Consider the following 24,933-nt stretch of genomic DNA (forward strand, 5'->3'; position numbering starts at 1 on the left):
GTCCTTAGTAGATATCACCTGCTAGTAAAATCACCTGGCTAAGAGTCTAATCTGTCATTATATGTTTTTTGGTGTTTACCAAAACTAATTTCTATTCTTACTTCTTCCATTAGCCTTGGAAGGGGCTTCAAACGAACCTTTTTTTTTCACTTACAATGCAGAATTATTTATTTCTAATTCTTTCATCTAAGGTTTGTTGTTTTCATGAGGCATTTGTGTGTATGGTGTGCTTCATCTGCTTGTCAGTTAGCTTTGAAGCTCCTTCCCAGCACAGGCCTGATCTCTTTTTTATTTATTGATTGGTTTTAGAGAGAAGAAGGGAAGGAGAAAGGGAGGGAGAGAAAAAGAGAAAGAAGGAAACATCGATTTGTTGTTCTGCTTATTTATGCATTTATTTGTTTATTCTTATGTGCCCTGACCCAGGATTGAACCCGCATCCTTGGTGCTTGGTATGTGGGGATGATGCTCTAACCAACTGAGCTACCCTGCCAGGGCCCAGGCCTGATTTCTTGCTCCAAATCCTCAGAACCCAGCATTAACTGACACAGTGCTAGAGACTGTTCTTGGAATGCTTTACTCTGTGCGAGGCGCTGCTCTAAGGACTTGATCTATATTATCTCCTTTAATTCACTCTTGTTATTATTCTCATATTATAGGTCAAGAAACTGAGACATAGGAAATTAAGTAATTATTTCCAACTGCATACAGCTAAGTGATGAGACCAGATTTGAACTCAAACTGTCTGACCTAAGAACCTGTTTTCCTCCTATATTTATTCAACAAGTATTTATCAAGCTGTTACTGTATACCAGTAAACCATACTGTATACCAGATACCAGTCTTCATAGAGAAAATAGAAAAAGTTAACAATCATAATACATGAATAAATTGTATGCTATGTTAGAGGTTATCTAAGTGCTAAAAAAAGAAAACGTTGAATGGAAAAAGGAAGTTAAGACTTACATGCTGAAAATTTTTTTATCCTCACCCCAGGATATGTTTTGTTTTTTTTGTTTTTTTTATCCTCACCCGAGGACATTTTTCCAGTTTTTGTTCAGATAGAGTGGGAGGGAGAGAGAGGAACAGAGAGAGAGAGAGAAACATCGATGTGAAAGGAACACATCGAGTGGCTGCCACCTGCACGACCGACCAGGGCCGGGGACAAACTGCAACCGAGGTACGTGCCCTTAGCGGGAACCGAACCCGGGTCTCTCAGGACCGCAGGCTGACGCTCTAACCGCTGAGCCAAACCGGCCAGGGCCCAGGATATGTTTTTATTGGTTCTCTTTTTTTTTGAGAGAGAGAGAGAGAGAAATATCAATCAGTTGCCTTCTGTATGCACCCCAACTGTGATCAAACCTGAAACCTAGGTGTGTGCCCTGATTGGGTATCGAACCCAAAACCTTTTGGTACATACATGGGATGATGCTCCAACCACTGAGCCACCTGGCCAGGGTCTTGCATGCTGAAATTTTAGGTAGGAAGTCAGGGAAGACCTCGTGGTTCATATTGACGAATTATTTAACATATCTCTACTATTTGACATGAAATTTTTTGTGTGTTGATCTCTTAGAGATGTAGCCAGAGATTTTGATGAACTCACTCAAAACTTTTAGGAATCCATTTATTATTTCTGCCTGTTTCACCCTGAAGTGTCAGGCAGTTTTATCTCTGTCGTCAAGGTTGAGGCAGCCTCTGGGCTCGGCTTCACTGCCTGGAGCAGCATTCCCTGCTCCAGGTTTCCCTAGTGGCCCCCCAGGCACTGAGTCTGGGGCTGGGTGGGGTGTCTGCACCCAGAGAACAGTTGAAGTGAGGGGCAGTCAGATGCTAGGGACATTGCAGAGGACGTTCTGGAGGGATAGAAAGATTCGACTGAGATTCTTCTTGAAGGACACCAACCTAGGTGGAGGGAAATATGGGTTGTTCAGAGAGGTCAAATGGCCCCAGACTGTCCTTCACTGAGAAGACTATCCTTGAACAGTGGACCCAGGAGGGAACCAGCAAGAGGGTTGCGATGGTCAGACACAGCGTGCATCTCCTTGGTATTAGGAAAACAGCAGGTTCATGTTCTTGTCGGTGGGCTGGGAGTTTAGAGTTATATGTGAAGGACACTCATTTTACCCAATGATTAAGACATCATGGTTAGTGCTAATATTCTGAACTTAAACTTCCACGATAACATGTTTATAGTTCAGCTTAAAAATATATATCATTTGATCTTGCTGGAAATGGGTGTGATTCTGACTTCCAAGATTAGGCCTTTTCTTCAGACTAGAAGAGGGGAACGGATGAGCTTTGCAGCTGTCCTGGCCTGTGAGCATGCCCCGTGCTGTGTGGCTGACACTCGGAATGTTGCTGGAGAGCCGCATCATCCACTTTCCTTTTTTATACAAAAACAACACCGTACCTCTGATGGTGCTGACTACACATGAGATTCCATTGACTGTTTTTCTGTCTTCCCCTGCTTATTTTTATTCACGTGGCTACTTTATTTTAGGGATTTGCTGAGCTTATTTTGGCTGAGGCAAAACTCATTGTTCTATTTTTGGCTGCACAGCTTTCATGTGGATGCTTCAGTGAGGAAACGACATGGGAGGACACGGCTCTGGGTTCCGCTTTGCTGCAGGGCTGTGTTTGCAGAGCTGTGGTGTACCTCGCTCCCCAGGGCAGGCTTAGGCCCCAGGACGCGTTTGCAGCAGGAAGGATGGTGGCCAGGGTGGGTGGAAGAACAAAGCACCGATGACACATGCCCTTCTTCTGGAGAAAATATTAGGGATCTGGTCAAAGGCCACTTACTTTTAGTACAGAGCTCTGGGGTCATGTGATGTCTCCTGACCACGCATCTGAAATGAATCCCCATTTATTTTATTTTATTTTTCTACAAGTTGTACCCACAGGAACAACTGAGCTTCCCTGTACTAACAGCGCTATGAATCAATAGTCAGAGCAGGGTTTTGGTGTCCTATCTACTGAGTTAAGCTCTTGCTTCTGTCACTTAGTGGCATTACTGAACCAAAGTCCATGTGCCTTACACTTCAGGAGGCCAAAACTCTGAACATCAGAGTTTGGAGTAAGGAAAGTTTTCCTGATGGAGAAGGTGCCAACCGAGAAGATGGGAGACCTAATGATGCTTCAGATCTATCTTGTTCGCTGGACCAGGCCAAGGTTTTTAAGGGGCTGGGGGATCAGGTATGTGCAAGTGCTGGTGGGGCATGTTTTTTTTTATTGATTTGTGAGAGGGAAAGGGAGAGGGAGAGGGAGAGAGAGAGAGAGAGAGAGAGAGAGAGAGAGAGAGAGAGAGAAGCATCGATGAGAGAGAACCACTGATTGCCTCCTCCTGCATGCCCCCTACAGGGGAGTGAGCCTGCAGCCTGGGCATGTGTCCTGACCAGGAATTGAACCGGTGACCTCTCGGTGCATGGGATGATGCTCAGCCAAGGAGCTCACTGGCCAGGGTGGGGGCAAGTTTTAATTGAAGGATCTTGGAACTTGGTCATTTATGGTAAAAGGGGCATCAACATGGGATCATCCTGGACAATGGACCCTTGGCTTCTGAATCAGTTCCTGTGTTCAAGTTCCAGTTATGTCCTGGTCTTTTGGTTCCGTGTGTGTGCACGTGAGCATGTGCGCACGTGTGGCAGGGTCGGGAGGTGGGGGGGGGGGGGGTCTTTGGTTCCAGGTGCAGCTGGAGGCCAAAGTGCTCTCTGTGCATGCTTTAGCTTCTTGACCTGAGGTCCTGGTCTGTTGTCCTGAGAAACAACTCAGCACTTGGTCAAACAGGATATGATCATTTTTTGAGTTGGTTCTTCAGTGACAGTAGCTTGTGTCCTTAGGTTAGTTACCTAACTTCTCTGGGCCTTAGTGTCACCTGCCTCACTAGGTTATGCTGAGTATTTAATAAGGAAAAAGCCTAATTTTCTATGATCAGAGCCAATTGATATGTGTAAAACTCCGTTCCAGATCAAATTTTTGTTGCTCAGAACACAACAAAAAGTAGTTGAGGAGGAATTTAGAAGAATCATCTAATCATGCAACGGTTAACTCTGAATTGGCACAGATTTTCTTGATCAAATTGGGGTGCCTGGTGAGGTGCTGGTCTGGTGTCCTAGTTGGACTCCTCCTGGGCTGCACCACTGCTCCCAGAAGAGTGCCATCTGTTGGTGCGTTTTTTAGGGAAAGCCGAGAGATTGAATCATCTACTCACCCATGTTTCCCCTAGAATATAGGGAATCAACTGGATAGCCAAGGAATCTGATGCCCAAATCACTACTTAAAATTTCTGGTCATGGACTCCAGGCTTCAGGGCTTGTAAAAACCTTCCAAGTAATTCCAGTGTACCAACAAGGTTGAGAAGTACTAGGTAGATGTTTTATTTAGGAAAAAAGCTCATGTGCCAATTTGTTAATACCTCTCTCTATATATACATGTAAGAGCTCCTGCTTGAGCTTTGTCTGCCTTCTGCATGGATTTGCCCTTTCAAAGGTTGAGTAAAGGACATGCATCTGTGTGGGAATTGTGACCTGACCGTTCTCTTACAGTTGCTTTTAATTACAACTAAGTCCTAGATTTCTTTCTTCATCTCCTTACTTTCAATTTTCTTACAGAGAGGGACCAGATCTTTTTTATTTCTTTGCTTTCAACTAACAGACAAAATGTCATGAACAAAATTTTTTGTCACTATTTGTAATTGGATTATCCACTCTGGTTTATCAGTGTTGAAACATCTTAATCCAAGCTGATTTCCCTTGCCCATCTGTTTTTTGTTTTTGTTGTTAATCCTCAATCAAGGATAGTTTTCCATTAATTTTCAGATAGAATGAAAGGGAGGGAGGGAGAGGGGGCGAGAGAGAGACATCGATATAAGAGAGACACATGGACTGCTTGCCTCCCACACAACTCCAACTGGGGCTGTGGATTGAACCTGCAACGCAAGGACATGCCTGGACTGAGAATCAAACCCACAACCCTTTGGTCCTTGAGCCAACACTAATAACTGCTGAGCCAAACTGGCCAGGGCTCCCTTGCCCATCTGTATAAGGTGGTTTCTGTATTGGCATAAGAAAGCATAGAGAGGTGAACATGCCCAGTTTTTTGGACCCCTTTCTCTCTTCTAATAATCAAGTTAATTGAGAATTAAATGATACTCAGAGATGAGTAGGAAAGAGGAAGTCATGCACGTATTTACAAATCCATTCTAACCTCTTCAGTGAAACACAATGCTGATATTTAGCATAATTAGCCATTTAAGCTAAGGTGTCTACTTACCAAGCTTCCTATAGCCACTCCAGCATTTAGTCTATCAGCTGACATTGTTTTCAGTACTTCTTTTTCTTTTAAACATAATGTTTATAGCATTCTTACCCTCTGGGACTATGCACAGAACATATTGACATTATTTTTATTGTGTTTTGGACAAAAATGCAATGTAGATTTCATTGTTGTATCTTTCTAGTAATCTGGCTGCAGGGATACATCGTGGTCTTGCTGGCCAGTATTCCATGGAGAAAAAGCAGCCTTGTGTGGGGAACTCACTCAGGCCTTAGTATATTTAACTCTAAGTTAGTTGTGACCTAATGACTTATCTTTGACTTTGGGCAAGTCACATATGCTCTCTGAGCCTAGTTTCTTCATCTTAAGTTGGTAACTTACATGTGGTACTAGCTGCAGATACAGTGTCCAGCACGATGGAAAGGCTCGTGGATGGTAACATTATCTACCCAACCAGATTTTACCTCTTTACTTATACTTTTATTTTAAATTGATTTTAGAGAGAAATATGTGTTTGTTGTTCCACTTATTTATACATTCGTTGGTTGATTCTTATATGTGCCCTGACCTGGGATTGAACCCACAACCTTGGTGTATGGAGACGACGCTCCAACCAACTGAACTACTCCGCCAGGGCAATACTTTTTTTAAAAGCACAATGAGAACATCTCTTACCTTATGGTTCATGCTGAGTTTGCCTCAGTTCACCTTTCAAATATAAATGATAGCCTCCTTGAAAGTGAACATGTATATTTTTCATTTCTGTAGAAATCATATACTGAATATATGATCTCTTCTCCTTATATTGATGAATATATCAATAACTCATCGTCTGGGTAATGAACCTAATAAATAAGAAAGGAAAACTTGTTTTTCTGTTGTTTTTATTTGAACTTTCTGTGTAGGCATTGAAAGAGTCTCAGCTGTGTGTAGATGGTGTAATCCAGTTTCTTACCTTTTATGTGGAAACTGGAATACACATCCAACATAATGAGGACATGTTGCCTAGGTAACCTCACTAACTCAGGGGACGTGGGTCTATTCTTTTGGCTTGCAAGGTAGTCTCAGTCATAGCGGGTTCCCTCTGCTCACACCTTGTAACTTTATCTAAAATGTATAGCCTAACTCTTTTCAATAAAAGGATTCCTGAAAAAAATACATGCAGAGCAACACAATTAAAAGCAGAGTTCAGTAGGAGAGATCAGATAAGCAATGTAGAGTGAAGGCTTTCCCAGGCGTGCTTCCTTTTCCTCTCAGCAGGCAGGGCGAATCCTCTCTCTTCCGAAGCTCTGGCCAGGCTTGCTCAGGGCTCCTGCTTCTGCCAGTCAGACTGCCAGGAGGGAGTGACAGGGAAGGAAAAGGGCGGAAGTTTCCCCTCAAGTCTGGAGATTGTGGAGGAGAGCAAATAATATCTGTATTGTAAGTTGTAATGAAAATATTAGACTCACTAGTAATGCTCAGTAATGATGCTAGTAGAAAGTTTAGCCCAGCATTGGATATTAGCTTAATTTGTAAGCTATTTTATAAATGCTGCTACCATTACTTGTTCTCCAAGTTTAAAAACAACACTTCTAAAATTCTGATTATGTGGTAGAATGTGGATCCTACCAGGAAATGACAAATTCTTTAGAAAGATGTGCTTGCATTTATTACGTGGGTTTATATTTTATACCTTTTTATGATACTTAACTGCTGCTATTGATCATTATGATGAAACAAAATCACTGGGGTTCTGAATACCTTTGACAGAAAATACTTGAATTCTGAATACTTTTTACTTACTCATAGAAATCTTAGATCTGAAAAGAATTTTTAAATTCACCTAGTTGCATATATCTTAATTTTACCTATTTGGAAAGTGAGACCTAGAAAATTGAGTAATTTTTTCAAATATCTCAGGTGGTTGTAGATTTAGAACTGGTCTTCTGCTTTTGGATTGGAGTGGTTTCTATGATTAGTTTGATGTCTTATTTCTACAAAAGCTCTATATTTTTTGGTATAAAAAGCATTGGTGATATTGCAAATACTAAAAACATGATTACTTAAAATAGTTATCAGAACAAATAACTTGATAGTATAGTCCTAACGATTCTCAGGAAAGGGGAGGTTGGAATGTAAACTGGAAGCACAGAGGAATCGTCTTTGGGCTGAACCTGAAGGGCATTGCACGAAGAATGAATGCCGGACATTTCTGGGATTTTTTGTCTGCTTAGGTTGTAAACATTCATGAAAGGAAGCTTGCCTCAATATTTCCCTTAATTTAATATGTGAGACTTCACAGTCCCCTGTGGCTTCCTTTCTTTTCAAATGAAACAAAATTCTTTGTGTAGAGAAAGAATAAGAATACTGGTGGGAAGTTGTGTGTGTGTATTTATACACATACAGAAATGTATATGTTATATGTTACTATATATAATCCATATTTTATATATATAATCCATCTCTGTATGTAAAATTGAGTATGTAATGCATTCAAATTTATGAAAGTATAAAAGGGTCTACGTTGGGGGAATCTCCCTCCCACTTCGGCCGTCCCAGCAAGAAATCCTCACCCAGAAAGAACCACTCTTCCCAGTTTCTTGTATAACCTTCCAGAGATAATCTATTTCTATTTAAACAATTATGTAAATATTTATTTAAAAATACAAAAACTGTATACATTGTTTCTGTACCTAGCTATAAAAAAAAAAATACAATAGTCCTGGCCAGTTTGGCTCAGTGGTTAGGTCGGCCTGCAGTCCGGAGAGACCTGGGTTCAGTTCCCACTAAGGGCACGTACCTCGGTTGCAGTTTATCTCCGGTCCTGGTTGGGTTGTGCAGGTGGCAGCCACTCGATGTGTCCCTTTCACGTCGATGTTTCTCTCTCTCTCTCTCTCTCTTCCTCTCTCCCTTCCACTCTATCTGAACAAAATAAAGAAAAAGAAAAAAAAATACAATATATCTTGGCGATTGCTCCATTTCAGCACATACAAAGCTGCTTTATTCATTTTAATGGCAGCATGGTAGCATTCTGTTCTGGAATATAATGTTTACTATTACATTCCATCACATGACATACATTTTTTTACAGTCCTATTTTATTTTTGTTTTATTTGTGATATTTACTAATGGTATACAACCAGATCTCCACTGATATTTAACTTGCTTTCTATCTTTTGCTGTTTCAAACTGTGTTTAAAAATGCCCTTTACGCATGTATGAGTTTATCTGTAGATGAGAAAGATTGCCAGGTTGCAGTAATTTTGATAGATGTTGCTAAAATTCTTCATTTATATCACCATGGCCTCAGCATTACAATGTGTTCATCAGACTTTTTTAAATTACCAGTCTAGTAAGTGAAAAATATTTGCCCAGATAGTCCTAATTTGAGTGAAGATCTGATCTTTTTTTTTTTTTTTTATGTGTTTAAGACCTTTTCTGCAAGCCATTTGTTCATCTCTCTTCTTTCTTGTATTATTATCATTTTTTGGTTTACAATCTTATTATTATTGACAGTAAAAACTTCTTATATGTACAGAAAATTAACCTATTTGGTTTATGAACTGGGGGGCTTCTCACCTTCTCCCCAGTGCCTCGATTGTCATTTGTGTTTTTGGTGGCATTTTTGTTTTAAAATGCCATAAATTTTGTTTTTGATGTGTCAACTGAACTTGCTTTATGCCACTCATAGGCCATAAACACATTCCCATGTACTGCCTAGTGCTCTTATGGTCACTTTTTACACACGGTCATTTGATTCATCTAGAATCCATTCGCAGGGTGAAATAGGTGTTTATTTGTTTGTTTCAGATGGCTATCCAGTTTTCTCTGACTGTTCACTTACCTTACACCTTTTTCCTGTTGATTTGCGATGCCACCTTTATTGCATACTAGATTTCCATGTGTCTGCATCTGTCACCTAGATCCCATCTTTGTGACTTGTTCCATTGACCTTCCTGTCTGTCCACCACACTACTTTAGACTGTTTTTAACATCCAGGTGAGCTGGTTTCCCTCGGAGCTCTTCTGCTTTGAGGGGTACCATGCTACTTCACGCTGTTGTTTCACCATGTAGGCTTTAGAGTCAACTAGTATAATAACCTAAACAAATTTAGAAAATGTATCCTAGAAGTATTTTTTTAAATTAGGAGACTTGACACCTTTTTGATGTTTTCTTCTTTTTTAAAATCATGAAATATCTTTTCAACTGTTTTAACTTTTCTTTTGTGTTGTTTAGTAGCACTGTAAAGTTATAAACTGTGCATATGTCAAGATTTTACAGGTGTTTTACCCTTTTGTTATAATAATTAGGTCTTTTCTGTTGTACTGTTTTTGCTAGTTTGTGTGTGAAGACTGTCAGTTCAGTATATTAAGTTCCTATCCTGTACCTTTTTTAACATTTGTAATAGTTTTCCTGTTAATATTTTTGGATTTTCCAGGAAAACAATCATATTTTCTGTAAATGATAATTCTTTTTCTTTCCAATTTCAGTTTCTCCTTCCTTTTCTTACCTTGTGTCATTAACTAGTACCTCCTGAATAATAGTAAATAGTAACAGTTGTAGTGATGTCTTGTCTTGACTTTATTGCTAACATTTCTAGTCATTCATGATTTTGTAACAAATAAAAGCATAATCTCTCTCTCTCACTTATGTTTGTAAATTATGTAAGGAAACGGTCAACTGTTCTCCTTTTATTAAGCAATTAAGAATGAATATAAATGTTTTAAAACTGATATATGTGCTCAATGCATTACTTGGTAAAATTACTAGAGATCACTGAATTGTACACTTGAAGTAGGTCAATTATATGATATATAAAACAATGAAGTTGTTTTATAAAAATAATATTTTATCCTCTACCTTTTAGTATCTATAGAGATGATCTTGTACCATTGCACTTTTACTCTGTTTATATGGTGAATTGTTTAAATAATACAAAATCCTTATATTTCTAGTGTAAATCCCACTCAGTCATAGTATGCTAATCTTTTTATTTAGTGTTCAATTCTGTATGCTAATTTTTAAATTTAGTATTTACATCAGTACTTAAAAGGAATACTCATGTAATTTCTCTTTTGTGTACTTTCTTTATTAGATAATGGCATCAGTATTGTACCTTACTGCTTATATAAGAATTTGGAAACTTTCCTTTTTTAAAAATATGGTTTGGAATAGTTCAAATATTATCAGAATCGTCCCTTTAGAAATTCTTAGAATTACCCTCTGAAGATATCTAGGCCTGTTTTTGTTTATTTTTGTATTTGTTGGGAGGACAGTCATGAAGGTAGCTCTTTGACTTTTATTTCATTATAGTATTGACCTATTTAAGTTTTCTGTGTGTTTTTTCTTTTTGGTATGGAGTGTGGTTCCTTAAGTATGTATTATGCATGTTATTTATTAAACATGTTCAAATTACACTGATTGAGTCCCTCCTAATTAAGGATGAGGTGATCTGTGCTGAGTGTGGTTTGTGAGAGTGGTGGCTCTCTTCTTATAGTCAGTGCTTTATGGTATTTGTCAGTGAATGTCTACCACTTCCAGATTTAGACGTTAAGGACTATTCTATATTTTTATAGTGAGATGGTGACATTATAAATCTTATGTGTGTTTATGTTGCTTGGGTATACCAAGAGGATGTTTGGCCAAGAGAACCCAGTTTTACTGCAGGTCATGTGGCAGATAGAGTGTTGGTCCTTAATGGATACAGCTGATTCATCTTCTTATACGTTTTAGGTACTCAGTAATCCTAGTGAATGAAATATTGTTTAACATCGACTATGTGTTTGCTTGGGGAAGATATACAAGTCATATTCTGAGAGAAAATACATGTTATAAATGCAAAATTCAATCAAAGAAATTAAGTGGTGTTGTCAATATATGTATTTAGATATACAAAAGAATACAGTTTTACATACTTGTCTAGGGGAGAATAACTTTAAAATAATTTTCAGATAGATTGAAAAGTAAATGTTGATTCAGTTACTCTTCTTTCTGGCCTGAATTTACAAATTAATATAGAGAGCTAAAACTGTTTCAGCAGTATATTAGTTTTTCCATATGACTTGGACTAATATGCTAATAAGTGGAGATCACATCATATTAACAGCTGTGCAAAAAATTATAGTGTTGGTCTACGTGTAGGTTATGATTATTTTAAAACATGTTAAGAAAAATGTATAATGGTCGATAAAATTGTATTGGGTTATGTTGAAGATTTATTAACAAAATATTCTTTCCTTTTCTCATAGATTTATCTAAAAACAGACTGGTTGAAGTTCCAATGGAATTGTGCCACTTTGTATCACTGGAAATTCTTAATCTGTATCATAATTGTATCAGAGTCATTCCTGAGGCCATCGTTAATCTGCAGATGCTGACTTACTTAAACTTGAGGTAGGTTAACTATAACGGTTGTAATAAAATTCAAATAAAATATGCTTTTATTTCTATCATTTTTTTCTTTTTGTAGTTGCTGATCACCCTTTGAAGTAAATGACACAAAGATTATTTAAGAAATATCTTTTTTTTTTTTTATCCTCACCTGAGGACATTTTTGCATCCATCTTCAGATAGAGTGGGAAGGAGAGAGGGAGGAAGAGAGAGAGAGAGAAACATTGATGCAAGAGAGACACACATCAAGTGGTTGCCACCCACACGACCCCAACCGGGGCCAGGGACAAACTGAAACCGAGGTACACGCCCCTAGCGGGAACCGAACCCAGGTCTCTCTGGTCCACAGGCCAATCCTCCAACCGCTGAGCCAAACCGGTCAGGGCTAAGAAATATCTCATAATACACTTGTAGTGCCATTAATATTGTATTTGGTCCTGGATATTTCTGAATGTCAGTATGACAAGATGTTTTTGCTTTTTAAAAATTATTTATATGGCATCATTTATACCTTTTGTCTCTTTTTTATGTTTTTATTGCTTTTAGACAGAGAAGGGGGGAGAGAAAGAGAAAGTGAATGAGAGAAACATTGATTGGCTGCCTCCTGCTCTCCCCCTACGGAGGCAACCTGGGCATGTGCCCTGACCAAGAATCAAACTAGTGTGCATGGCACTATGCTCAACCAACCGAGCCACATCAGCGAGGCTACTTTTTGTCTCTTTGGTACCTGGAAGGTGGTTGGTATATTGTCTACATGCATGGATGTAGATTTTGGAGGAGAAGGGTTACAGGAATTTAAAAATAACATGGAGGTTGGGACAAATTGGGGCCTTGATGGTCTTTGGGAGTTATTGATACCATTGTATTTGCTACCTAGTACTCACTGAGCTGGTTCACTTTAGGTCACCTGAGAAAGTTTAGCAGGAGCAGTGAGCAAATCTAGCAAGACATGAAGTTTGCTGTCTTTATAGCCCTTTAAATTAGTTCTGTGTTTATTGAGAATGGGTCAACAGTGTTGACTCTCTGTGCCACATATTCCCTTGAATGCCCTGAAGTTAAGAAAAGTAGCTCTTTTCTACATTGGTTTTAGACTTTGCTGCTGTGAGCGTCAACTGCTTTAGCTAGAGTTCAGCTCCTTGTTTTCTAACTCCTTGACTCACATTTGGGATGTCATGAGAGAGAGGGGAGCTGTTTTATCAAATCTGTTTGTACTGTAAAAACAAGGTTCCAAAGTTCAAGCCCGAGCATAGCCTCCCACTCCTTCACTCATGTCTGTCACTTATCTTGGTATGCAAAAGGATTGTTTTGTGTAACAAATGTGCCACGCTTTAAAATGCAAAATTCCCAATGAGCCAGGTGATGCATTAACTTATGAAAGATAATACTGTCAGTTCAGTTTTTGTTTTGTTTTTTTTTATTTATTTATTTATTTTATTTTATTTATCCTCACCCGAGGACATTTTTCCATTTTTTGTACAGATAGAGTGGGAGGGAGAGAGAGGAACAGAGAGAGAGAAACATCGACGTGAAAGGGACACATCGAGTGGCTGCCACCCGCACGACCAACCAGGGCCGGGGACAAACTGCAACCGAAGTACGCGCCCTTAGCGGGAACCGAACCCGGGTCTCTCCGGACCGCAGGCCGATGCTCTAACCGCTGAGCCAAACCGGCCAGGGCTCAGTTTTTGTTTTGTTATTGTTGTTGACCACTGAGAATTAGGGCTGCTGCTGTCTTTGCAGTAAAACATGGGGTTTCATTGCATGTCATTAGGAATGCATATCTTCTTCCTTGGAAGTGAAAAACAATCCTAGTTTTATATATGTAACTTTTTTGTTGTTGTTGATTTTGAGATAGAGTGGAAAGGAGGGAGGAAGGGAAAGAGAGAGAGAAACATCCATGTGACAGAGACACATTGATTGGTTGCCTCCTGCACGACCCAACAGGGGCCGGCGTTTGAACCTGCAACTCAGGTATGTGCTCTTGACCAGGAATTGAACCCCAAGCCCTTTGGTCTGTGGGCCAACGCTCTAACCACTGAGCCAAACTGGCCAGGGTGATACATACATAAAACTTTTTAATAAAATTTTTATTATGGAAAATGTCAAATTATGCAAAAAAATGTCAAACTTACCAAAAAAAAGAGGAAAGGGTAGTGTGATGAACCCCTATATACCCATCACCCAACTTTAACCATTGTCAACATTAGCTATTTTTATTAACTTTATCCTGCCCATTTTCCTTGTTTAAAATTTAATTTAAAAATATTAATTATTAAATATTCCAAACTTACAGAAAATAATAAAATAGATGTTCAAGTTCCCACCATTCCAATTTAATAGTGTAGAATTGTATGGTGCTTTTAAAACACACATAATGGCCTGGCCAGGGTGGCTCAGAGGATTGAGCATCCTCACATGGACTGAGAGGTCCCAGTTTGATTCCCTGTCAAGGCACATGCCCGGATTGTGGGCTCAATCCCCAGTAGAGGGCATGCAGGAGTCAGCTGATTGATGTTTCTCTTTCATATCATTGTTTTTATCTTTCTCTCTAAAAAGTCAATTAAAACATATTTAAAAAACATAAATGTTGTCACCCTGCACATAACCATTTGCAGTAATTTCCACTTAACAGATAGATATCAACATATTATATTTTTTTTATCAGCTGCTTCCCCCTCATTCCATACACACCATTGGTCCTGGGATCTTTATATTATCACACACACAAAAAGCTTCATACTACTCTAATAGCAACTCCTGGCAGTTATTTGCTTTCTAAAATTTTTTGAGTTTATATCCTAGGCCTAGTTTTGTTTTGTTTTTTAAGAATAAACACCTCATCCTGGCTGGTTTTGCTCAGTGGTTAGAGCATTGGCCTGCAGACCAATGAGTCACGGGTTCGATTTGGGGCACATACCTCGGTTGCGGTTCATCCCTGGTCCTGGTCTGGTCGTGCGGGATGCAACCAGTCAGTGTGGCTCTGTCGCATCAGTGTTTCTCTCTGTCTCTCTCTCCCTCCCTCCGTCCCACTCTGATAATAAATGAGAAAATATCCTTGGGTGAGGAATACAAAGTAAAAAAAAAAAAAAAAGAATAAACACCTCTGTTCCATGAGCTAAGACAGGCAGGAAAAGGACTTACTTGCCTTTCTGGGCCGTGGTTCTTCTCAGAACTCTAGCTCCTTGCCCTCTAGCACATGGCCATCTGCTTGGACTCATAGCCTGGTCTTGGAGCGATGCATGCAGGAAGCTCTCCTGCTGGAACTCCTCTGCAGACTGCTGATTGTGGCATTCTTTTTCCTTTCATCCAGTTTCTTCTGAATTTTCTTTGGTCATTTTGTTTAAAATCTCCTGCTCAGAAGTCAACTTGGCCCCCGTCTTGTGGCGCAGGGCAGTGCCTGGTGGGACTGGTACCACTGCCGGTGCGCTGTGCTCCCAGTGAGCACAGTGCGGTGTACTCGGGGCTTGGTGCGGGTCAGTTTGTTGTTGGATGCACTGCAGACATCAATAATACTTGTTTTTTGAGTACAACACTCTGAGCCCTAGGAGAAGTTGCCCACGTCCAGCCTCAAGGCTGGGTACTTCTTGTTGCCTCCCCGCGTGCAGACTGTGGATGCAGCAGGGGCCAATCTGAGTGCTGGCAGCAGGGCGTCCCAGCTCATATTAATGCTTCTTGCGGAGGCCTTTCTCTTGCCCCCAATCTTATGGCACTTGTACCAGTTGGACCGAGAAATGCCCATGGCTTGGCACCAGCTGGAAAGAGCCTTTCTTCAGTTTTTATGAAAACAACTTTATCAAGGTGTAACTTGTCCCCAGTTTTCTTTATAGATTCTTAAGAATTAAAAAGGAATTTAAATTTCCTGTGGGTATCTAATTTTCAAGAGCTCACAATGGGAAACTGGATCACTAAATTTTGTACAACCTAATAAAGCTAATTTTACTTTAAAGTAGGTATGAAATTGGCAGGTCTGAGTACAAAAGTATATCACTGTTTAAATGAAGATTTGATCTCTCATCCTCCCCCTTTCAATGAATTTGAATGTCACTGATACAGGCAAGGTTCTGCCCTTAATCTCATCCATCTTCTTTCTTCCCCAAAGGTGATCGCTATCCCATGTGTGATTGGTGTGTGTTATTCCCAAGTATATTTTGGACTTTTTCCACATAGTATGTATGCTTTCATAAATAATGTATGGTATTATTTAGTGCTTTAAAAACCTATATTAATGTTGTCACACTGCACATAACAGTGCAATAATTTTCACTTAACATGTTTTTAATGCCCCCAAAATTCATTTTATTAAATTTCAAAGCCTATACTTTTATTTCATTTCATTGTTTAATTTTTTATTTTTTATTTTTCAATTAATGTTGACGTGCAATATTATATTAGTTTCAGGTGTACACCCCACATAACTTACTAAGCTTTCATCCCAATAAATCTGGCACCATATATAGTTATTAGAATATTATTGACTGTATTCCCTGTGCTGCACTTTACATCCTCATGACTATTCTGTAATAACCAGTTGTACTTCTTAATCCCTTCACCTTTTTCACCCATCCCTCCAACCCCCTCCCATCTGGCAGTTGTCAAAAGGTTCTCTGTACCTATAAGTCTGTTTCTATTCTGCTTATTCATTTATTTTGATTTTTAGATTCAATTGTTGATATATATTTATTGCCATTTTATTGTTCATATTTTTCTTCTTCTTAAAGAAAACCCTTTAACATTTTATGTAATACTGATTTGGTGGTGATGAACTCCTTGAGCTTTTTCTTGTCTGGAAAGCTCTTTGTCTATCCTTCAATTCTAAATGATAGATTTGCTGTGTAGAATAATTCTGGTTGTAGGTCATTGCTTTTCATCACTTTGAATATTTCTTGCCACTCCCTTCTGGTCTGCAAAGTTTCTGTTGAGAAATCAGTTGACATTCTTATGGGAGCCCCCTCATAGGTAACTAACTGCTTTTCTCTTGCTGCTTTTAAGATTCTCTCTTTGTCTTTAATCTTTTGCATTTTAATTATGATGTGTCTTGGTTTTGGCCTCTTTGGGGTCATCTTATTTGGAATTCTCTTCTTGTTGGACTTGTGTGTCTATTTCTTTCATCAGGTTAGGGACGTTTTCAGCCATTATTTTTAAATAAGTTTTCACTTTTTTGCTCTCTCTCTTCTCCTTCCAGCACTCCCATAATGCAAATATTGTTTTGCGTTAAGTTGCCCCAGAGGCTGCTTAAACTATCTTCATATTTTTGGATTTCTTTTTCTTTTTGCTGTTTTGATTGGGTGTTTTTTGCCTCCTTATACCAAATCACTGATTTGATCCCTGGCTTCATCTATTCCTATTGTTGATTCCCTGTAAATTATTCTTTATTTCAGTTAGTATATCATTCATTTCTGACTGGTTCTTTTTTTATGGTTTCTCTGTCTTTTTTCATGCTGTTCAAGTTCTCAATACATTTCTTGAACATTCTCATAACCATTGTTTTGAACTCTGTATCTGGTAGTTTGCTTGCTTTTTTTTTCATTTAGTTCTTTTTCTAAAGATTTCTTCTGTTCTTTCATTTGGGACCTGTTTCTTTGTCGGCACATTTTGGCTGATTCCCTGTGTTTATTTCTTTGTATTAGGTAGAGCTGCTACATCTTTTGGACTTGGTAGAGTGGCCTTGTGTGGTAGGTGTCCTGTAGGGCCCAGTGATGCACCCCTCCCCCCCCCCCCCAGTCACCTGAGCTGTGTCCCTCTCTGTGGGCTGTGTGCACTGTTCTGTTGTGGTTGAACCTTGATTGCTGTTGGTGTCACAGGGAGGGATTGATCTTCAGGCCTGTTGGCTGTGAGGACTGGCTGTGACTACAATAGAAGAGCTGCTGTGCACGGTCTGCTGATGGCTGCTACGTGCGCTGGGCTTGGAGTGCCAGGCAGGCCAAGCTGCGAACCAGGGAGGGCTGCTTCTCGTGCCGAGCCTGGGGCCACTTAGCAAGAGATTGAGGGTATGATGCTGCTTGTTTGAGAGATTTTGGGGAAATCTGAAACTTGAGGCAAGAGAGGCATTTGATTATGGAATAGCTAGGGTGGGCCTTCAAGTTGACTGGGGCAAGGTCTCAGGGAGTGACCAGGGCAGGTAAACAGCGTGAGCCTGCTTGATGGAGTCACAGCGCCCACCTGCCGGCTCTGTGTGTGTGTTTGGGGGGTGTGTGTCTCAGAAGAGGAACCCTGGCTTCTGCCAGCACTTTTGTCTGGCAGAAAGCTGCTTCCTGCCCCCAGCTCTCTCCTGGATGCCAGACAGTTCAGTTCCTCCCCATATGTTCCTGGTGCCTTTCAAGCTGCTTCCCCAGCACTGGAGCTTGGAGGGTGTGAGTCTGAGTAAGTTTGTGCGTGGGCCTTTGAAGAGGAACTGCTTGGGACTCCAGCAAGCTTATCTTAGTCAGCCACAATCCCCACTGGTTTTTACAGCCAGAAGTTATGGGGACTTGTCTTCCGGGCACTGGAACCCTGAGCTAGGATGCCTGGTGAGGAGCTGGGATCCCTCACTCCCGAAGGAGAGATCTCTGCAGTTGAGATATCCCTTTTGAAAATCAGCTGCCATAGGTGGCTGTGGAACCAGCCTGTGCCGGGTCTGACTCTCTCACTAGACTTGACGTTTCTTCTGTATATTCTTAGTTGTAGGACTTCCATTCAGCTAGATTGCAGGCCATTCTGAATGACTTTTGTTCTGTAGTCTAGTCGTAATTTTGATGTGGTTGTGGGAGGATTTGTGTACTGCATTTACCTACACCACCATCTAGCCAGAACTCCAGTCCTAGTTATATCTTTAAGTGGCTTTAACTTTTTTTGGTAAATAAGATGTAGATTACTATTAGGATTACTATTACTCTAGATTTAGATTTAGAGGCTCATATATTAAATTTTCATTTCTCCTGGTTTCTAGTTCATCTAATTTGAGTTTTGTTGTATAAGAACAGAAGCTGGTTCTGCTAAAGTAGAATGTTAATTACCTTGGAGTTGCCTGATACCAAGCCAGCACAGTGGTGTCTAGATTTTGGTATACCATCTCCCTAAACATCTGTCCTCTAATCCCAGCCTATATAGGGGAAATATCCCAAGGGAATATTGGTCTGTTACTTTATGTACCTATTCCTGTCCTGCTGTGATGTGTTCACCTCTAACAGTCCTACATGTAAGTAAATAGATTTAGCTTTGCATTGAGTCCAAATGCACTGAGAAACTTTTGAGTATAGATGACATTTTTCTTCTGAGATGATAGAAAGTATAAAATTCTTCAAATACTAGGTAATCTGATTTCAAAATTTATATTATACTTTAAAAGCATTAATAAAATTGGTTTGGGTATGATTTTAATGTTGAGTCAAGTTGAGAGTAGAACAGTAGAAAGAACATATTGGAATATGGTTCTCAGATTCTTTAGGGCAAGAACAGAGAGAAGTCTTTGAAACTGGTGATAGCTGAGGAGGAACTATGTGGTATATAGTCTACAGTTTTGTGATAAATTCCTGGGTAATGGAAAGGGAGAAAGAAGTAAAGGGGAACTTCAAGCACCCAACTCTTTAAACTTATTTCTGTCTGTAATTGTTTAATTTCTTGTTTGTCTCTTTCTTTTCTCCCATTTATATAGGTCATTTTTATTTTGTTTTGTTTTTCTTCACTCTGTAGACAAAAAAGGAGCCACAGACTAAACCTGACAAGCTCTGGGAAGGCCAGCATGGTGGCCTTAAAACTCAGAGGCCTAAGATTACCCATATAGGTTGGTCTGAAATTTAAAATTCCTAACTACGAAGTGAGTCATTGTGGACAGTCAGTCCCAGGCCAGCTTCTTCCTTGACAGAGATGAATCTTTCCTCTAACTGAGCCTGTCCATTGTCTTGTTGCATCAATGATAACAGACCTTTGGAATGTCAGAGTCATTTCCTTTTCCAGACCCCTCAGGGCACATGTCCCAGTGCAGAGACCACAAAATCCCTCATTGTTATTGATATCATGTTAATTGTTAACTGTTAACTGTCCTATGTAAAAAAAAGTATGTGTTTATTCCTTTTACTTTTTATCCAGCCTCAGAGATTTCCATGCTTTGTTTTTTCCTGGTCTCCTAATTTATCACCAGTGGATTTCATGTAACCCATTTATGTCTCCTTTGATTGTAATGTATAAATAAGGTACAAAATTGCCATTTTCTGGAGCATTTTCTCAGTCCATTGAGATTTTGCTTCCTGGCAGTTGTCAATCAGTTTGGCTCAAATAAACCCATAAAATTTTTTTACTGGTTTAGACGTTTCTTAACATCAACATCTCACATCTCCTACTTTAATATTACTGTATTTTCAGGCATATTCTCTAGTGTCGAGTCGTGACTCATTTATTTATTTATTTATTTATTCATTCATTCATTCATTCATTTATTTATTTTAATCCTCACTCTAGGATATGTTTATTGATTTGAGAGAGAGAGAGAGAGAGAGAGAGAAACATCAATCAGTTGCCTCCCATACCTGCCCTGACCAAGGATCGAACCTACAACCTAAATATGTCCCCTGACCGGTAATCGAATTCGCAACCATTTTTGTGTATGGGATGACACTCCAACCAACTGAGCCACCTGGCTGGGGCTGAGTCATGACTCTTTAAAGGAATTGATCACTAAATGGAGAAAATTAAGAAAAAGTATCTCTTAGATTTCAGAGGTATTATATCAGAATATATTAAAAATGTATTTACATCCTCTAAACTCTGTGAAAACCATGGTCTATATATACGTATATAATTGTTTTTGATACCTTCTATTACATTTACTTCATGAACATAAAATAATAACATAGGGCAAGCTTTCAACTGACCAGGAGATGGTCATCTTGTTTATTCAATTATAAAGCCTTAACTCCTGTCTGAAATTGGGTTTAGTTAAAATTAGACCTTTGAAATTGAGTTATTTCTCTGTTTCGGAATAATTTTGAGGTAGACTGTTATATTCACTTAAAACATGTGTTTGTAGCGCCCGGCCAGTGTGGCTCAGTGGATTTAGCATCATCCCATGCACTGAGAGGCCTGGTTCGATTCCCAGTCAGGGCCTGGGTTTCGGGCTGGATCCTCTGCAGGGGGCGTGCAGGAGGCAGCCGATAGATGTTTCTGTCTCACATCAATGTTTCTATGTCTCTCTCCCTTTCTCTCTGTCTAAAAAAACCAATAAAAACATATTTTTAAAAAATGTATTTGTATCTTGTGAAATAGTGATTGACTCATATGTTTATTGTAAAATATGTAATAATTACCAGAAAATACGAGTGGCATCTATTAAATTGCAAATCTTTAAGATATTGAGTAAAGTCATCCACACGATAGTGCGTGGTCTGTGTGAGTTCTTCTGTCCTCAGGAAGAACTCCCAGCATCCCACGCTGGTAACTGGAGGAGTTTAGAACATTGTGCTTGTGTGTGACCATGACATGTGTCCCCTCCATCAACCAGGGTTGGACATTGTGGCCTTTTCATGTCTTTTTTTACCCCTCATGAAAATTAAAGTAGATTTCTTCTTCCGTCTGGTGAAGAGGCATGCAGGATTTCTGTTGACTTTTGGCCTTTGTAGGGGAGAGGCTGCAGGTCCCTGTACTTGAAAAATAAGCACGGATGCTGCAGACACACTGCCTTGTAGGAGAACTGAGTTGCCTTTAGTCCAGTTTACTTTCTGATAGTTATAAATGGGATACTGTGTCAGAGAAAGCTTATATTCTAGACAATATGTAATCAAATCATGACATTATCACTAACTTAAATAATGTGGGGAAGTCTATATAAATTTCAGAAGATTGAAGAAATACTGTAAATTACTTTTGAGCACACACTTAAGGTAGATCAAATACAGCACATTCTGAAACAGCTTGAAAAAACTGGCAAGTTTGTTAAGTTTTAGATATAAGTACTTGAAAACACTTCTTGCCCTGGCTGGTTTGGTAAGTGGTTAGCGCTGGCCTGTGGTCCAGAGAGACCCCGGTTCGGTTCCCGCTGAGGGCATGTACCTCGTTGCAGTTTGTCCTTGGCCCTGGTGGCAACCACTCGATGTGTCCCTTTCATGTCGATGTTTCTCTCTCTCTCTCTCTCTCTCCCCCTCCCACTCTATCTGAACATAAAATGGAAAAATGTCCGTGGGTGCGGATAAAAACAAACAGAAACTTTCTTTTCTGTAGTACTTAGAATTTTTCTCATATTTCTATTAACTAGGAATAAAACGTTTGATGAAATAGTGCAGAGAAGCTGCTTTTCAAATTTTCACAGATTTCATGTGTCTGTACTTATAATTAAACATGGTCTCACTATATTTAAATTTTTATTCTCTTTTTAAATAAATCACTGTAGACATTACTAATTTTGTATGTTTCATAGGAGAGATGCCATATGGGAAACATTTAACACAGAGTCTACCCTCTGGGATATGCTGGGTATTCCAGCAGAGTAGAGCCATGAATATTTGATGCTGAGGGAGATACTGATGACAACAAAGGTGGTGGTGGTGGTGACTTCGCTGCCTGCCAGCTTCTTGGCTGACAGGCTCTCTCAGGGATGCTATCTTTAAATGTCAAATGGTTGCTTGGTGCCAGGAACCTAATTTCTGTCTTAGACTAGAGATGAGCCTAATTAGCACATGTAAAAAAAAAAAAATCTCCACTATTAAATGCAGTTTAAAACACCTCAATATTTTTTACGGTTTCTCACATGATCGGAATGTCGTATTTGTGGAGAACATTAATTTATTGTGTATGTAGCCTGTGCTTGAAGGATCTGGGCTTTTAATTTTTGCTTCTTGGTGTTTGCAACAACAGATTATATTAGTTTAGTATATATGCCACTTTATCTTTTCCTGTTATAAAGTGTGCTAACCCAAGAAATGTGGCCAGGAACGATCAAAGTCATTAAGCAAGACTTGTAGAGGAACAAACTTTTTGAACCTAATTTACCCAGGAAAGCCTCTCAAAGTTTTAAGATCTATTTCAGGACTTTGGGGAGGTTGTTGTTGATGAGATTCATGGAGAAAATAGACTAACCCAGGGTAGCAAAACTCTTGGCAGCCTTAGAGTGTTGTGATTCTAAGAATAAGAACCTCAGCTTTCAGGTTTCATCTCAGAGAGGTTCAGGAATAGAACCTGCCAAAAAGTGAAAGTTCTTTACAGCCTTTGATCATATTGCTTCCAGAACTCTTGGTGACTGAGTTCACTTTCCAAGAGTGAAATACACAGAGCCAGGAGCTGGTTTATCAGTTAGACCCCGTATCTCTCCCAACCTACCAGGAATGGGTTCTGAGGGCCTGCCTTAAAGAAGAGGACAGTTTTTTGAACAAAATGTTATCACACCATAAAAGGGAATCTGTTTTGGCTGCTTTTTCTGAAGCTTTTGGCTGCTAAACAATATACAGAAAGAGCCAATTTCCTGATGACTGTATAACCTGTAACTCCACATTCCTTCGGGAGTGGTCATTCTGAAAAATAATCTTTAATCCTCAGGAGAAAGCTCTCTGTTTGAAGGATTAGAAGAAGCATCCTGTAAGCTAATGTTTCCATAGATAGCACAAGTTTTATGTTTTTTTGTTGTGAATGAAAATGAATTTTCATTGTTCCTAAGAATTTAAATTTTTTTCTCTAAGTCTCCTTGCACTGACATTTCTGAAGAAAGTTTCAATTGTAAGTTAGCATTTCTTCTTTCTATAAACTGATAAAATTGATGGTGTCTTCCTAACCTGGAAAAGGTGAGTTTTGTTCAATTCCAGACAAATTTATAAATTCTACATCCTTTTATGAAGATCTTATCTCATTCAAAAGGAAAATGAGAATACTTGATATATTTTGGAACTGGCTTTTGGCTGCTAGATTGTCTTGAAAGACAAGAAAATACCGGTATTTGAAAGTATTATCTAAAACTTTGAAAACGTTTTTGTACAGTGTTAGAGTTAGCAATGGCCACCAGGGTATGATTTAAGCTTTGCCTTTTCTAGTGTGTTTCCTGGGCATTTGTTTTCAAGGTGGAACCGTATCGGATTCCATTCCTTTTCATATGGCCTATATTTGGCAAGGCTTACAGGCAGGGTTTTTCAAATATATGCATCACCTGATTACACATGTTGTTTTAGATAAATATGTGTATTGAAAAAGAGAGGACCTTATGACTTTGATAAACAGATCACTGTTTTCAGTTCTGCCTCTGATCTTGGTCGAGTTTTTAAGGTCTTTGCACTGCAGATTTGCTTTCTTAAAATGAGCAGAGAGCTTCTCCTGAGTTATTGTAGTTTTTTCTTGTTTATAGTAATTATCAAAGTTTTTTTATCTGCAAGCCAAAAATGAACAAGCTGCAAATTACATTTTATTTTTCTAACTAGATAAACAAAAGCCCTTTGAAACACTGCCATTTCATCAATAATCAACTTCTTGTATTTCCTCTAATGACATTGTTGCTTACCAGGCTCATAACAAGTACTGTGGAGAAGAAGAAGGAAAGAAAGAAAAAAAGAAATTAGACACATGACAGGTGTAGGACTTCGGCATAATCATATATGAGCCTGGAAACAGCTTTCACTTTAGATAGGAAATAGCAAAGTGATTTATTCCTAAGCCACACTGTCTCATAAATAAGAATAGTAGAAGTTAGTGGAATTTATTTCTCGGCATGTTATAGTTTGCTCAGCACATTCACCTTTGTTATCCTGTTTAATACTGAGTTTCATTGCATTACCTGTTCCTTAGGACAGAGTCATAATCATAAAAGTATTTAGAAAATTCTCCAGGAAACCAGCTAAATATTTAATAAGGGAAAGCCTTTGTAATTTAAAATATTTGTACTGTATTTATAGTTGCTTCCCTTTTAGTTTGTAATACTGTAAATTTGTGCATTGCTTTCCTTTATTCGTTTTTCCAGAAATTTGTCTTAATTTTGTATTTTGGTTTTTTTTATTCTCACCCGAAGACATTTTTCCATTTTTTGTTCAGATAGAGTAGGAGGGAGAGAGAGAGAGAGAGAGAGAGAAACATCGACGTGAAAAGAATACATCGAGTGGTTGCCACCTGCACAACCCAACCAGGGCCAGGGACAAACATGCTCTTGGCGGGAACCGAACCCGGGTCTCTCTGGACCGCAGGCCAATGCTCTAACCACTGAGCCAAACCAGCCAGGGCTTAATTTTGTATTTTTTTAAAAATCACTTTTAAAAAATGTATATGTTTGTATTGATTTTTTAGAGAGAGAGATATAAACATTGATGTGAGAGAGAAACATCACATCATGGCTGCTTCCTGCACGGCCCCTCCTGG

General features: G+C 39.2%; 1 protein-coding gene across 5 annotated transcripts in view; it reads left to right on the forward strand.

The window, feature by feature from the left end:
• The window catches only part of LRCH1 (leucine rich repeats and calponin homology domain containing 1), a 222,374-nt gene that overhangs the window by 92,600 nt on the left and 104,841 nt on the right, over positions 1-24,933 (forward strand). For 4 of the 5 annotated variants that reach the window (XM_036249956.1, XM_036249953.1, XM_036249954.1 and 1 more), the window contains exon 2: positions 11,496-11,640. In XM_036249956.1, the coding sequence (XP_036105849.1) occupies positions 11,496-11,640 (145 nt within the window). Of the gene's footprint in view, positions 1-3,039; positions 3,190-11,495; positions 11,641-24,933 lie in introns of those variants that run through there. The other variant, XM_036249955.1, reaches the window with a different exon arrangement.

The sequence above is a fragment of the Molossus molossus genome, unplaced genomic scaffold (assembly GCF_014108415.1).
Source record: "Molossus molossus isolate mMolMol1 unplaced genomic scaffold, mMolMol1.p scaffold_m16_p_9, whole genome shotgun sequence".
Classification (NCBI taxonomy): domain Eukaryota; kingdom Metazoa; phylum Chordata; class Mammalia; order Chiroptera; family Molossidae; genus Molossus; species Molossus molossus.